The sequence below is a fragment of the Bombus huntii genome, chromosome 1 (assembly GCF_024542735.1).
Source record: "Bombus huntii isolate Logan2020A chromosome 1, iyBomHunt1.1, whole genome shotgun sequence".
NCBI lineage: Eukaryota > Metazoa > Arthropoda > Insecta > Hymenoptera > Apidae > Bombus > Bombus huntii.
Genome location: NC_066238.1, coordinates 11617529 through 11632106, shown reverse-complemented (window position 1 = coordinate 11632106; position 14578 = coordinate 11617529). Strand labels below are relative to the sequence as shown.

At 27.2% G+C, this 14578-nt stretch overlaps 3 protein-coding genes across 10 annotated transcripts; 1 reads left to right on the top strand and 2 right to left on the bottom strand.

Moving 5' to 3' along the window:
• Positions 1–919: 919 nt before the first annotated feature.
• On the bottom strand, positions 920–2740 carry LOC126865089 (cell death-inducing p53-target protein 1). 3 transcript variants are annotated; one of them, XM_050617220.1, is made up of 4 exons: positions 2541–2740; positions 1914–2053; positions 1665–1821; positions 920–1568 (listed from the first exon to the last, which is right to left on the bottom strand). In XM_050617220.1, the coding sequence occupies exons 2-4, from the start codon at positions 2026–2028 to the stop codon at positions 1463–1465; spliced, it is 378 nt and encodes a 125-aa protein (XP_050473177.1). In that variant the 5' UTR covers positions 2029–2053; positions 2541–2740; the 3' UTR covers positions 920–1462. The 3 variants fall into 3 exon arrangements, with proteins under 3 accessions (XP_050473177.1, XP_050473168.1, XP_050473186.1); XM_050617211.1 differs by having other exon boundaries at positions 1914–2049; positions 2541–2720; XM_050617229.1 differs by lacking the exon at positions 2541–2740 and adding an exon at positions 2308–2534 and having other exon boundaries at positions 1914–2049.
• Positions 2741–2976: 236 nt separating this feature from the next.
• On the top strand, positions 2977–10892 carry LOC126864933 (protein Jumonji). Of its 3 annotated transcripts, XM_050616865.1 has the most exons (14): positions 2977–3171; positions 3318–3345; positions 3422–3532; positions 3744–3913; positions 3982–7600; positions 7684–7909; positions 7988–8140; positions 8217–8415; positions 8502–8650; positions 8773–9082; positions 9173–9579; positions 9657–9755; positions 9833–10135; positions 10213–10892. In XM_050616865.1, the coding sequence occupies exons 3-14, from the start codon at positions 3447–3449 to the stop codon at positions 10297–10299; spliced, it is 5808 nt and encodes a 1935-aa protein (XP_050472822.1). In that variant the 5' UTR covers positions 2977–3171; positions 3318–3345; positions 3422–3446; the 3' UTR covers positions 10300–10892. The 3 variants fall into 3 exon arrangements, with proteins under 3 accessions (XP_050472822.1, XP_050472833.1, XP_050472824.1); XM_050616876.1 differs by lacking the exon at positions 3318–3345; XM_050616867.1 differs by having other exon boundaries at positions 2977–3345.
• LOC126865023 (solute carrier family 35 member C2) lies at positions 10297–14411 on the bottom strand. Of its 4 annotated transcripts, none has more exons than XM_050617076.1 (8): positions 13938–14389; positions 13735–13867; positions 13274–13501; positions 12990–13201; positions 12831–12903; positions 12511–12763; positions 12231–12406; positions 10297–12119 (listed from the first exon to the last, which is right to left on the bottom strand). In XM_050617076.1, the coding sequence occupies exons 3-8, from the start codon at positions 13481–13483 to the stop codon at positions 11766–11768; spliced, it is 1278 nt and encodes a 425-aa protein (XP_050473033.1). In that variant the 5' UTR covers positions 13484–13501; positions 13735–13867; positions 13938–14389; the 3' UTR covers positions 10297–11765. The 4 variants fall into 4 exon arrangements, with proteins under 4 accessions (XP_050473033.1, XP_050473025.1, XP_050473043.1 ...); XM_050617068.1 differs by having other exon boundaries at positions 13955–14389; XM_050617086.1 differs by lacking the exon at positions 13735–13867 and having other exon boundaries at positions 13955–14411.
• Positions 14412–14578: the final 167 nt, after the last annotated feature.

Genomic DNA, 14578 nt, shown 5'->3' with positions numbered 1-14578 from the left:
GTAATGCATCAGCCGCAGCTGATCATTACAGACACCGGTATCCCAATCGTCGACATCCTGACAAACGTGTTATTCAAAGAGCAGAACGAACCCTCGACGAATATGGTTCTTTTGAAAAACTTAGACGACATGGTGGTCGTCGACGACGCGTTAGTGTAAATGTTGAAGAGCAAATACTAAAGGACGTTTTGGAACATCCTGACATAAGTGCAAGAAACCTTTCTTTGCGGTATAATCTTAGTTGCTTCACGATTCTTCGAATTCTACACGAAAACAACTTACATGCTTATCATATCACCAGAGTACAAGGACTCATGCCTCATGATAAGATTTCGTGAAAGGCATTTTGTCATTGGTTGCTTCAACAGCATGCCAACGATGCAGAATTTCTGTTAAAAATTTTATGGACCGATGAAGCGAAATTTACAAGGGACGGCATGTTCAATGTCCATAACATGCATAATTGGCAAAATGAGAATCCTCACTCTATTCTTGAAACACATTTTCAAGTAAGATGGAACGTAAACGTCTGGACTAGCATAATCGGACATCTAATTATTGGGCCATATTTTTTCGAAGGAAATGTAACGTTAGCAGCATATTTCGATTTCTTACAAAACAAACTACCGGAATTATTAGAAGATGTACCGCTGAGAACTAGAGAAAGTTTAATTTTTCAACAAGACGGTGCACCGCCACATTTTAGTCGTCATGTGAGAGATTTTTTAAACCAACATTACCAAGGCTGGATTGGTAGTGCTGGAACAATAGCTTGGCCACCACGCTCTCCTGACTTAACTCCGCTTGACTTTTATTTATGGAGCCATATTAAATCAATTGTCTATTCTGAAGAAATCGCAAGTTGCGAATAATTGAAAGAAAAGATTATTGTAGCCTTTCATACTTTAAAACAATCGAATACGTTAGAAAGTGTTCATAGAAATTTAATTAGAAGAGCAGAAGTATGTGTTCGGCAGAATGGGCAACATTTTCAGCAATTTTTGTAATAATAAACTTTATGATTAGTTCATATTATTTCATTATGTATTCCTAATTTTCCGTTACGGCAAAAACAAACTTAAACTGCGATAATATCCATCGAGACAACGATCTACAGTGAGATCCGTTATAACGAGACGTGATAAAGTGCACGCGTACCGAGCGAAAATTCAAAGTCGATTTCCTCGAAAACAAAGCCTCAAACGAAAAATTTTTATTCTATATTTTTGACTTCTTTTTTCGCGTAGAATCACCCTCTTTCCGCTTGTACCACCAGTTACCAAACACACTGTATATCAAACTTTCATGTGAAAAATATTTGAAGCTGATTGTTTATGTTCCAAACATTGCAAATATTTGTTGAAGATAAAAACTAAAACTTATTCGTTATATATGTATATATATGATGCAATTTTCAAATGACTTCAAAGTGAAATGCAATAGATACTAGTATTGTGTTATCTTATCTCCTATAACGTCCCAGATAAGCTTTACAGTTAGGGCACCTGTGATGAATATCCATACATTCATCAATACAGCATGGAATTAAACAGCATCCTAACCAACATCTGTTGAAGATAATATACAAAATAGTAATATAATAAATTACTGAATAAATAAATTAAAATACTGAATTGGTAATTGAAAAATATTTTTGTAAATACCCCATTAATGCAATTACAACCCCAGATATATAGGCAATCATGCCAGGTTCTGTCTTTGTTGTAGTATCTATTTCTGCATGGCAATGTGAACAAATTGTATGTGTTGATCCTGGCCCCAGTGGAACAATTGTTGTTACTATAGTTGGTCCAGTTGTGTCTATAAAGAAATAATAAAGTTTTTAAATTTATTTTCTTAATTAATTAGTTAAATTGTAGAGTTCACTATAAAAAAATAAGAATGAGACATACAAGTTTCTGCAGATGTGAAAGGGCTAGCAGGTGGAACACCACCCATTGTTTGTGAATAACCAGGCGGTACATATGGAGGTGATTCATAAGGTGGTGGTGATCCATTATTATACATGATGTCTTATTTATAAATAGTCTATCTATAATTAAACACAATTATGTAACTATGTATAAACGAATAACAATAGTAATAATCCATATTTTTAATCATACTTAGATGCAAATAATTCAAAATTTGTATTGTATTTTAACAAGATGTAAATAAGAATAATTGTATATAATATATGTTATATTATATCTAATATGACATATTTTTGAAAATCACTTAGAAAATTAAATTATAGAAATATCATCACATAATCAAGTGTCCAATTAATAACAGAACAATTTTTACCTTATAAAATTATTAAAAATTATTAAATATACAATTTAAATACTACATTAAGTTACAAATTATAATTATTCATTAAGAGAAATATCAATAATAATCGTATCTTAAATATCAATTAATTGATTGCGAATAATGTCAGGCTGACATTTCACTTTATTTGAGTTAATGTATGACAAGTCGCAATGATCTTTTGTTAATGTTTGTCTAATTACAAAGTACGCCATAGTTCTTCCTACCTTAGTAAAACAATTATAAATTAAACACTAATTATTTGAATAATGTATGAGTAATTTCTAAATATAGTCCATGTGTATAATTTTAATAGGTTTGAAGTGTAAACACGAAAAACGTAACAAATATTCTTATGCACATAGATATATAGATGGCAGGATAGAGGTTTCATGAACATTCCATTGAAATTAATATCTCTACTAATATCGACTATTTAAAATTTTTCAATTCAAATATTGTTTTTTAATCTTTCTTTTATGTAAATTAATTTAATAAATAATGAATAAGGAATTTTTGACATATGTAAGATATGTACATAAGAAGGTGCTAATAATTTCTTCTACACATGTTTTATATATTTTTTCTATTGGTTGAATGCTTAATGTAAGTAAAGCAAACCGTACTATGTTCAACACAATACGATACATGCAATGTGGATAAGTCTTGAGAAATCAATATCATTTTATGGTGCATATCTATGTATATCTACATCATAGATCAGAACGTGGTATTTAATCTTGTTTGACACAATAAACAATCGTTCGCTCAGTGTAAAGAACAGATGTTAGGTGGTTTTATGCATCATAAATTCTTAATTATCTAATTTAAATGAAAAATACTTTGAAGCATTAAAAGGTTATAGAAGAACATAAATTCTTAAATTTTATATTTTTTCTTATTGAAATTTTTTATATTAAATATTTGTTACTTGTAACAATACTCGTATCTCATTTTATATAATATAATGTTTTCAAATATTTTTTAACTTCTTATTTTTTTAGTTTTTGTAAAAATGAAGATATTGATCAGGTAATAGTTTAATTTTCTGTAATCAAGTATTAATGAACATATTTCTAAATCAAATTTTTGTGGTTGTTTTTGACAGAAGTATTTTTTAATAAAATTGCAAAATGGTGTTAAGTCGAAATGATAAAAGAAAAAGGAAAGAAGGAGATTTGGTGGATCTTATGGAGCCACTCTCCGAATCTCCAAAGAGGTAAATAAATAAACATTTTAACATAACTAATGAGTAATTTGCTATAGACTATTTAATATACATTTTTTGTGCAATATATGAATCTAAAGATGTGCAAATATGTTTAAGATAATTATATTCTTTAAATGATTTAAAAGGGATTTTATTTAATTATGATATAATATAGCTTTTATTTTTATTATTTATTTTTTACATATATTGTTTATTGTAGGACCAAAGTACATGCACAAAGAAAATTTGCACAAGGTGCAACGACAGTTTTCAATCCTTCACATACTCCTATCAAGGATAAAGAAAAGACTAAACCAGCAGTTATAACAGAATTAATAACTCACAAACGACCAAATACAGAAGATTTCTTGACATTTTTGTGCTTTAGAGGTTTTTAAAATTTTACTTCATACTTAATTAATTTTATGTATCAATAATTAATTCGAATCTTTATATAGGAACTCCAATTTTACCTCCAAGCTTAAATTTTTTCAATGTTGGAAGTAAAAAGGAAAAGCCAGATACTAAGCCAGCACGTATAGCAACAGATAAAACTATATCTTCAACTAGTACATCTATTGAAAATCAAAAACCAGATTCAAGTCAGAAAAGTATCACAAAAGTGAAACCTATTATTACTGACAAGAAGAAAGTCTCAAATACAATACAGAAAAATATTACAACATTTAAAAGTACTACATCTACAGTACAAGCACTCAAAAAGAAATATCAAGAACAGCGCCTTGCTAAACAAAGAATCAAAAATAAATTTAAAACATCATGTGTTATGAGAACAAGATCTTGTACAGAACGAACGTTATTAAAATCTGTAAACAAATTAGCACCCAGAAAATTTTTACCAAGAGTTGAAACTAAGAGACTTGGTTTACGAAGTAGTGTGCTTGCAGATAAAACAAAAACAGGTCCTTCAAAAGTTAAACCTGTACCATCTAAACCAAAGAAGAAAGTTATAGTAAAACAAAAGAATAGTGATACATCAAATTCTGATTCTACATCTGAAGAAGAAGAAGAAGGTCCCTTGGAAAAATCAGTTCCACAGATGAAACGTACAATTCAAAAGGCTGTGCAAAAAAACATATGTACAAGAAGTAAATCTGAAATGAGAAGAATTACACGTTCTCATAGTGGCACAATTTCCCCCAAAAATCTTTGTAGGAGACCAACAAGGAAAACTAAAGAAGCAGCTGCTGTATATATGGAAATTCTTGGACGGAAACTCGTAAGTCCTGATTTAGAAAATGATGATAATGTTTCTATGGACAGTTTTCCAGAATTACCAAATACACGTAAAACTACTCAACCAGAAAATGAAATCAAAACTAAAGTAAAACAATCTGTTACAAAAACAACTGCTAAAAATAAAGATAATAAGATTACTTCTATTCATAATACATCAAATAAACGATTGGATAAGACCAAAACTAATAAAATTGCTTTTAAAAGTAAAAGATTAATAAGAGTTCACAAGTATTGTGAAATTGATAGTGATGAAGAATCTGTAAGTTCTAATGCCACTAGTAATACAAGACCTGTTACAAGAAGAAGTTTAGGAAAATTAAATAAACCTGTAAGTCGATATCTTAGATCTTCTACTAAAAATATAACTACAAGAATGGAGATTCAAAATAATATAAGTATTAAATCAAAATGTCAAGTTCAAAATAATGCAAAATTTAATAAAGAAAAATTTGTAACTAAACGTAAACGAGAACAAAGCTCTACTAAATCATTACCTGAAAAAGGTAATGGACTAAAGCAAAAAGAATTAAAAGATACTGAATTTGAAGGTACAGATTCTGATGAAGAGACATTAGGAATGTTGCTCAATAAATTAAAAAGAAAGAAAGATGATAATGTACAAAAAGAAATTGTTAATAAAAACAACAATCAAGATATTGAGAATAAAATTGAGCAGTCTTTAAATGAAAATTTTGTAAAAACCGACCTTTCAAAAATATCAGATGACGAAGAATCTTTTCGGGGATTTACAAAGAAAGCAATATCCAAAGTATTAAATTCTTGTCAAACACATGTTAATGTTAATCTTCTGACCACGAAAAAGACCAGTGATAAATTAGAAACAGTTAAAATAGAAAATGAACAAAATTCATATGTAGCTAATAAAAAGGTAGATAAGGAATTGTCGAGTAATGAACCTTTACTAAGCATAAATTCTCCGCCAGTATTAAATATACCATATAATCAGCATCTTCAAAAATCTGAAAAAGATAAATCAGAGTTACCTGATTTAATATCTGATGAAATAGAACAAGAAATATCAACAAATACTGAAAAAGAATGTCATCATAAAACAGAGATTTCATCCACAAATGTTATAGATATGTCTTTATCAACATTGCATGTAAGGAAGGAGAAAGTAAATATGTCGACTGAACAAATTGAAAAATGGTTAAATGAAAGTTCATTTGCTAAAGAGGAAAGTAAGTTAGAAATGGAAAATGTGTCTACTTTTAAATATGATGTTTGTGAAAAGAAGACTGATGTATCACATTTATCAATTTCAACAAAAATTCAACATTTGGTAAGACCAGTTAATGTTACACTTTCTAAATTAGCAGAAAAGGCTAATGTAAAAGATCGCATGAATACATATAATAAATATGCTCCCATTATAACAGGAGAATTACAATCTGAAATAAAACAGCAGAATGAGTTTTCTAATATTAATATTAATATTAACAAACAGAATACATACTTAAAAGATATTAATAAAGGGCGGAACATAAAGTCAAATAAAGACTCATGTCCTGGAGAAGAAGGTGATAGTGCACTAAAACCTGATCAAAATTCTACAGATAGTTCTAATGAAAAAAAGATATCAACAGAGAAGAAAACCATATTTCAACCAAGAAAACCCTTTTTACCAAAAGTTAAAGAACGTAAAACAGTAATTCCTAATGCAAATGCATTTTCTCCAGAAAATGAAAGCAGTGTTTATGCATTTGAAAGTGACACAGAAATCCCTGTTAGTACTCCTTTTAGACGTAAAGCTCGAGAATCTAATAAATCAAACGTGATTCATAATCTATCCCAGATGGATGTAACTAAATCTGAAAATAATACAAATAAATCTGAAAATAATTCAAATAAATTTGATAATGCTCCAAATAAATCTGAAAATAATACAAATAAATTTGTCAATAATGCAAATAAATCCGAAAATAACATAAATAAATCTGTGAGTGAAGTAAATAAAGATGTAGAAGGAATAATAAAAGATAATTGTGAAATGACAATATTTAAAGAAAATTCCATCAATAATTCTGCAAAAAATGAAAATGAAATAGTAGAAATAAAAAATATATCGAATACAACATTAAATGTAAACAAATTTGAATTACCAAAAAATTTTGCAACTTTGGCTAATATACAAGTTTTACCATTAGATAAATTAACAACAACTTGGAGTAATGTAAATTGTAGTACTTCAATAGCTGTACAAGTAAATCTTGATGATAATGCACAAACGCAAAAGCAGATTGGAGAAAGTGATACAAATCAACAAAAAAGTACAGAGATATCTACTCAGACTGAAAACAACAATGAAAATGATGATGAAACTGATGGTCAACTGTTTTACATACCTTTACAAGCTGTCACAAGAAATGGACCAAATTTAGTTCAAGGACAGCAATTAATTCAAGGTGTAGCTGTAAAACTCGGTACTGAAGGACCAAATGGTCCTAATCAAAAAGTTCTTTTAAGAGCAAAATTGGTTACTAAACCTCCATCATCAATTGCACGTTGTCCTCCTGTAGGAACAGTACAGCCTACAACTCGTACTCCACCTAATTCTACTTTAATAACAACTGATCATTCAATACCATCTACTTCTTCAAGTACAGTATCAACTGTTACTACATCTAATTCCGAACTTCAACCATCTACTCCAAATAAAAATGAAAACATGGTACAAATTGCAAATAGGCAAAATATTGGAACTGGATTAAATATAGGAACTGAAAAATTGCCAAAATCACCAAAAACTCCTAGAGAAAGAAAAACCTCAATTGATTCAAATAAGAATGGGAAAAGGTAATACAAGTTGAACGTAAAAAGAATTGCAGCTTCACTTTTCACTTTATTAAATACATTATTATGTATTTCTAAAATTTTAGATGTCAGATCAAAGCAAAACAGAAGGGTTCTGAAATTTATTCTCCCATCAATAATGTGACATTTCCAAGTGCAAAAGATGAAAATAATGAAGCACGATTAGTTGAAGCTCCAACATTTCATCCTACTGAAAAAGATTTCCAAGATCCTTTAGAATACATAGATAAAATAAGGCCAATTGCAGAAAAATTTGGAATATGCAGAGTTGTACCACCACCTAATTTTAAAGTAACATTCATTAAAAGTTGTTGCATAATTAAATGTATATATTTACAAAATATAAATACATTCTTTTCTCTATTTTAGCCGGAATGCAAAGTATCAGATGATATGAGGTTTACTGCTTACAATCAATATGTACATCGTATGTTACATAGATGGGGTCCCAATGTGAAAGAAATGATGGCTATAAAGAAATATTTAGCTACACAAAGCATAACATTAACTCATCCACCTTGGGTACAGTTTCATATTTATGATTTTTTTCTACTTTCTTTAATGTGTTTATTATTTCAATTCTTTTTCTTTCTTATAGATTGGTGGTATGGAAGTTGATTTGCCTCATTTATATCAAACAGTTCAAAGTTTAGGCGGATTAAAGGAAGTGATTGAAAAGAAAAAGTGGCAGAAAGTAGCTGATGGGATGAAAATACCAAAATCTGCTCAAGATCGTGTAACCAAATTGGATGACATTTACTGCAAATACTTATTACCATATGATACATTATCTCCAGGTATTTGTGCATAAATATAGAAAATATAGTAATATAAGAAACTATAATATTTTAAAATTATTTATCAATAAAATAATGCGATTTAGAGGAACGAGGTAAATTATTTGATGAAGTCGAATCTGAGTGGATGAAAAGAGAAAGTAGAGTTTTACAAAGGCAAAATGCACCAATAAGTGAAAATGAAGAAGATGAAGATGATGATAGTTCTGACGAAATTGAGGAATGCATCGTTAAAGTGAGAATTCTAAAATTATAATCATAACCACATAATTTTCAGTTCTTCGTGATTTATATATAATATTGTATATATAAATATTGTATATATAATATTGTATATATAAATATACAATTTTACAGGGTAGAAACATGCCGTTAAACGCTTTTTATCGTATTGCACGAAACACACAACGTATGTGGTTTGGTGAAAATCAACGATCTGGAAACGAAACAGAAGGTGCTTCTGCTGATGAGGTTGAAAGTGCATTTTGGAAACATGTTGCAGAAAGGAAAAGACATGTTTGTGTACACGCTGCAAGCATTGATTCAAGTGGACGCGGTTTTGGATTTTCGGTTGCTAAAAATAGTCCGTTCGCAAGACATCCATGGAATCTTAAAGTACTTACTAATAACGCTGGCTCAGTACTGAGAGCTTTAGGTCCTATAATGGGTATAAAGCATTTCTTTAAATTTGTATAACTAAAACATATGTTATAAATTGATATTTTCTTATTTACAACCGTTTTAATTTTATTTGCAGGTGTGACTGTACCAACACTTCATGTGGGTATGTTATTTAGTGCATGTTGTTGGTACCGTGATCCTCATGGTCTTCCTTGGATAGAATATTTGCATACTGGTGCTAAAAAAATTTGGTACGGTATACCTGACGAACACAACAATAACTTTAGAGAGGCTCTTTCAAAAATGGTTCCACGATATTGTAAAAATAAAACTATATGGCTGCCATCAGATACAGCAATGGTTCCTCCAGAATTATTGGTTAGTAACGGAGTATCACTATGCCAGACTGTTCAGGAACCAGGGCAATTTATAGTTGTATTTCCTAAAGCATTTACATCAAGTATATGCACTGGTTATGTAGTATCTGAAAGTGTTTACTTTGCACAACCATCCTGGTTAGAAACTGCTGAACAAGTATTTAAAGTAAGTGAATAACATTCCTCTATTTTTATTTTACATATTTTATAGAATGGCAAAATAATTTTAAATAATTATTATAGGATATACAAGATAGTTGTGAACCATCAATCTTTTCATTTGAAAGATTATTATTTAATATTATTAATGACTCTAGATCTCATATAGAAGTATTAAAACAGGTAAATATGAGAGCTAATAATTATGAGATAAAAAATGTAAAACTACATATATGATTTATAAATAATTATATTTGCAGATTCTAGCAAGTGTAATTAAAATTCGTGAAAAAGAAATAGATTATCGTAAACAATTAGAATCAGTAGGTCTCATAAACACAGAAAGATTACCCTTACCAGATAGTGGAAAACGAAAGAAAGGAAAAAAAGTAAAAGAAGATGATGGCGACTTTGAATGTGAAACTTGTAGAGCTAATTTGTTTGTTTCATTAGTGAGTAATTCACAAGATGACAGTGTTTACTGTTTACCACATGCATTGCAATTATTTAATAGAAAGAAACAAATTTTAAAACATTGTACTCTAATGTACACATACAACGAGGTAAATATGTTTTTTTTAACTCAAGTGGCTTTTATAAATAATAATTTTATTTAAAATAATTTTTATTTTTGTAATAGGAGGAATTAAATGATTTGATCCATAAACTAGAAGAAAGAATTGAAGCCAAATCTAAAAAGACTAATCAAATCAAACAAACAAAGTAAGGGGTTTACAAAGTTATTTATTAAATTACATACATAACAATTATTTATTAATCTATCTAATAATAATTACAGAATTTTGTTTTATATATATATATCATATTTATTATTTTTCTCATAATAATACAATTGTATAAAAAAATTTGTTTCGTAATTTTAAAAAGAAATCAACTTCATTATTAGTATTAGTATAGTATTAAAAAAATTAAATAATTTAATGTGAACCTCTAATGAAATCCCTAAGTTTCAAAATAAAAAGATTACTTTTACCATCTGTAAATCGTACTTCTAATTGCAAGTACGATACCAAAACACATAGTTTTTGCATTTTATTGTCGTATATTATAATTATAAATATAAACTATATATAAATTATGTTTCAATAGTTTACAGAGTTATAGAAACATAATCTTATTAAATATTTCTTACAATAGACGAATTCCATAGGACTTATTTAAGAATTAAATAAATAATAACATATAATAGCATACTTATGTATACAAAGTTTATTACGAATACTTTAAGATTATAAAATAAAAATTATAACATTCTCAATATGAGAACATACATATTAAATAAATTTCTTTGACAAAATACATTATTATTATCCTTATGCAAATTAACATGTATATCATAAAATCAAATAAATTACCATAAAATTACATAATTATATGAAGCATTGTTTTTATACTGTATAATTAATTTGTATAATATTAACATCAAATTACATAAAATACGATTTATGAATATAAAAAATTAATAATCTCTTTGTCTACTGTAATGTTTTTGTATATTTGTCCTTATAATATTATAAGAATAATATTAAATAACAATAATGGCTGTTCACACAAATTTTGATTAAAAAGTTGTTAATTAGATATACCTTTTTTTTAAATTAATAATAATTTATAAAATGTGCACAGTTTTTCAATGTTTACATTATCATCTATTATTATGCTGTGTATTTCTGGAAGTCTTGTTATTTGTGTATAAATATATGTATATAGCATAAATAAGATCAAATGTGAAAAATACTACTAAATAATAAGGTATAGTTATGCTATTTTTAAGCAAGGAACTAATAACACAGGCTGTAAGTAAATAATTATAAAATAAATTTCCTTTTAAAGTTATTTACTATACATATATGTACTTTGTTTTATATATGTATATTATTTGCACTCTTTAAGTTTTTAAGTGTTTAAATAAAAATTTGTTTGTTTTTCGAAATAATATTAAAAAAATAAATTTATACATAATTTTACATGCATAAATAATATCCTTAAAAATAGGACATAAATAATAATTATTAACATTTTCATTGAAAATTAAGGATTATAAATTTAATAATTAAATTGAGGTGTAAAAATATGTATAAAATGCGGGAAATAGTATATAATTAGATATGGAATGACTTTTCAGAATAAATAAATTTTATGTCCTTGTATATTAATGTTAGAGTTTAGACTTTACTGTTCCCTACGTTGCAATATATTAGATAGTATCTGAGTAGAATTCTCACCATGTTTAACTGTATCATCTTCATCTGAACTGAATTCCGCGTTTAAAAGATTTGTTAGCGATGTTGATTTTTGAGTTAACAAAGGTAAATTTGTATCGATTACCTCTTCAGTTTTAAAATTATTACTTGAAAGAGAATTTACTTGTAATTCCAAATTTTCAGCTTTTTTGTTCCTATTGGATAATGCTTTTTGTATCGTATGAATTGTGATTCCACAAAGGCACATTAACAATCCTACAAAATTAAGATGACTCATTTGATCACCTTCCCATTCAACAGCCAAAATTAAAATAAATATTTCCTAGAAAGACAATAATTTAAAGATTTTTACCCAAATATTAATATTTTACTTATATATTCCAATATTCAATAAAGTTATATAATATTGTTATTTAATATGTAGTTAATTTACCTTAATTATGCCAATAATTGAAAGTGTAAGACTAGAAGTATATGTAACAACTAAAAATTCCATAACTTCCATATGGAAAGCTATAATAGCACTTCCAAATACAGCAATTATAGTCATTGTAATAGTTTGAACATCATTCCAATCTGTATTTTTAAAACTATTGTATAGATGAGATCCTAAAAATAATATATTTTTTTACCTTTTTCAAAAACACAGTAACATAATATTTACATATACAATTTAAAAAAAAAATATAGCTGTACATTTTACATATATATACCTTCAAACCATATCATCACTGGTACAATAGGTAATAACATCCATAACTGCATATAGTACATCATGTCAATTGGACTTTTCATTCCAAGTTTAGATTTTTGCATAACTAGTTGTGTCATAGTCCACCGAATACCACTTAAAAATGATGCTAAGAGGCAAATTACAAATCCAAAAACTTCAAATTGTGTTGATTTATAAGTAAACATAAATAAACCTCCTGATATCATTACTACAATACATGATAATGTCCAAGACTATAACAAAATTATTTCTTTAATATATTATATTTGAAGCATCCATATAGGAAATTAATATTACTACCTTTTTCTCCAACTTCAAAAAGAGTGCAAATCCAAGAATAAAAATAATAGAAGTCGATTTTGTCATAGTATATCTAAATAACAATATAATTCATTAATACTATCACAAAGTCGTAAATATATTTTATTTTGTTCTTAATGTAGAATATTAAATACATACAATGACATAGTAATTAATGAAATTGCCCAATTTGATAGACCTATATCAAGGCCACTAGCTATGCCAATTGGCATAACCATTCCTATTATGCTTTGTAAAGGAAGTTTTAATTGTTGTTTCTTCCAACATGTTTTAATACATCTTATTGAGGCAGAAAACAAAAATTTTATTAATAAGTGACATATCACCACAACAAGTGGAAAATGAAATCCCTAAAAAATGAGTGCATATATAAAATAAAGTCAAATAATAAACCCTTATAAATCACAGATATCTTCACTTACATATGTATTATAAAGCCATTGTACATAAAAAGTTAAACCTACAGACAACACAAAATAGCACAGAATTAATATGATAATTTGAAAAGATTTTTTCCAAAAAGATACTTCTTTTTTAGACAGATTTGGAAACTCTTGGACTGGTTCGAGAAAATAATCTGATGTATCATCTGTATCTTTCGCAATTTGATATTTTATATGTGATCTTGTCATACTTCAGAAAAAAATAATCTGTAATGACAAATTTACGATATTAAATATAGTATTAAAAATGTATAAATAATATATTCATTTACTACATAACACAGTTAAACATAAGAAACAGTGAATTATTAAATGGTATTTGCAGAATACAATTCTTATTTTAAATCAATAACACTTTTAATTAAGATTCACGATTTATGATAACATTATGCAATGTAGTAAAATATAACCGAATGTTATAACAAATATGTTAAACGTACCGTCTTAGAATTCTTTAAATACATAAAAAATACTCATAAATTGTTATGTCTAACTTAGACATCTGTTATTTTAAGTTATATGTTTAACAAAAGAAATAATTGTGTAACAATGACGACAGAATTCACATTCATTCTGTAAATTTATAATGTATTTAAAATTACAAGTGAGAACATTAGAAAGAAAACAAAATTAAAGTACATACATATCGTTATCACTTACTTCGATGTGACATACGATATACATAAACGTGAAGTCATGTATAAACATAACCTAAAAATTATAGTAGACAAAAATGTGGCATATCACAATCTGATAAATGCATATTATCACAGTAATCTTCTTATCATTTTGAAATTTCTTATGGTGGTAAACTTATTTATAGAATTATCTATACTTTGGCTGAGTTTTTTTTAAAAACCTTGACTTTAAAGTAAACACAAATACTTAATATATCCTCACTTTTTAATAATTGAGTTATTTATTATCTGACACATCCATTATTTAAAAAATTGACACCAATTTTAATGTTATAAAAATTGAATTTAATTATGTACAAAATATAAATATTAAATAAAAATAGGGTCAATGTACACAAAATAATTGATAGTTATAAGTAGTAATAAATACTGTACATATTTAGTTTTCTATTTAACGCTTCTGATGAAAATATACAAAGTCAATAATCATATATTTTTATTTTAATGTATATTTACACTGAGTAACAACATCATATAATAAATTCAAATATGTTTTATATTAAATGTTTTGTATACAGATTGAATATTTTTCAAAATTATTTTATCCTTATTTACTCAGTGTAAATTAAACATACACATATTATTG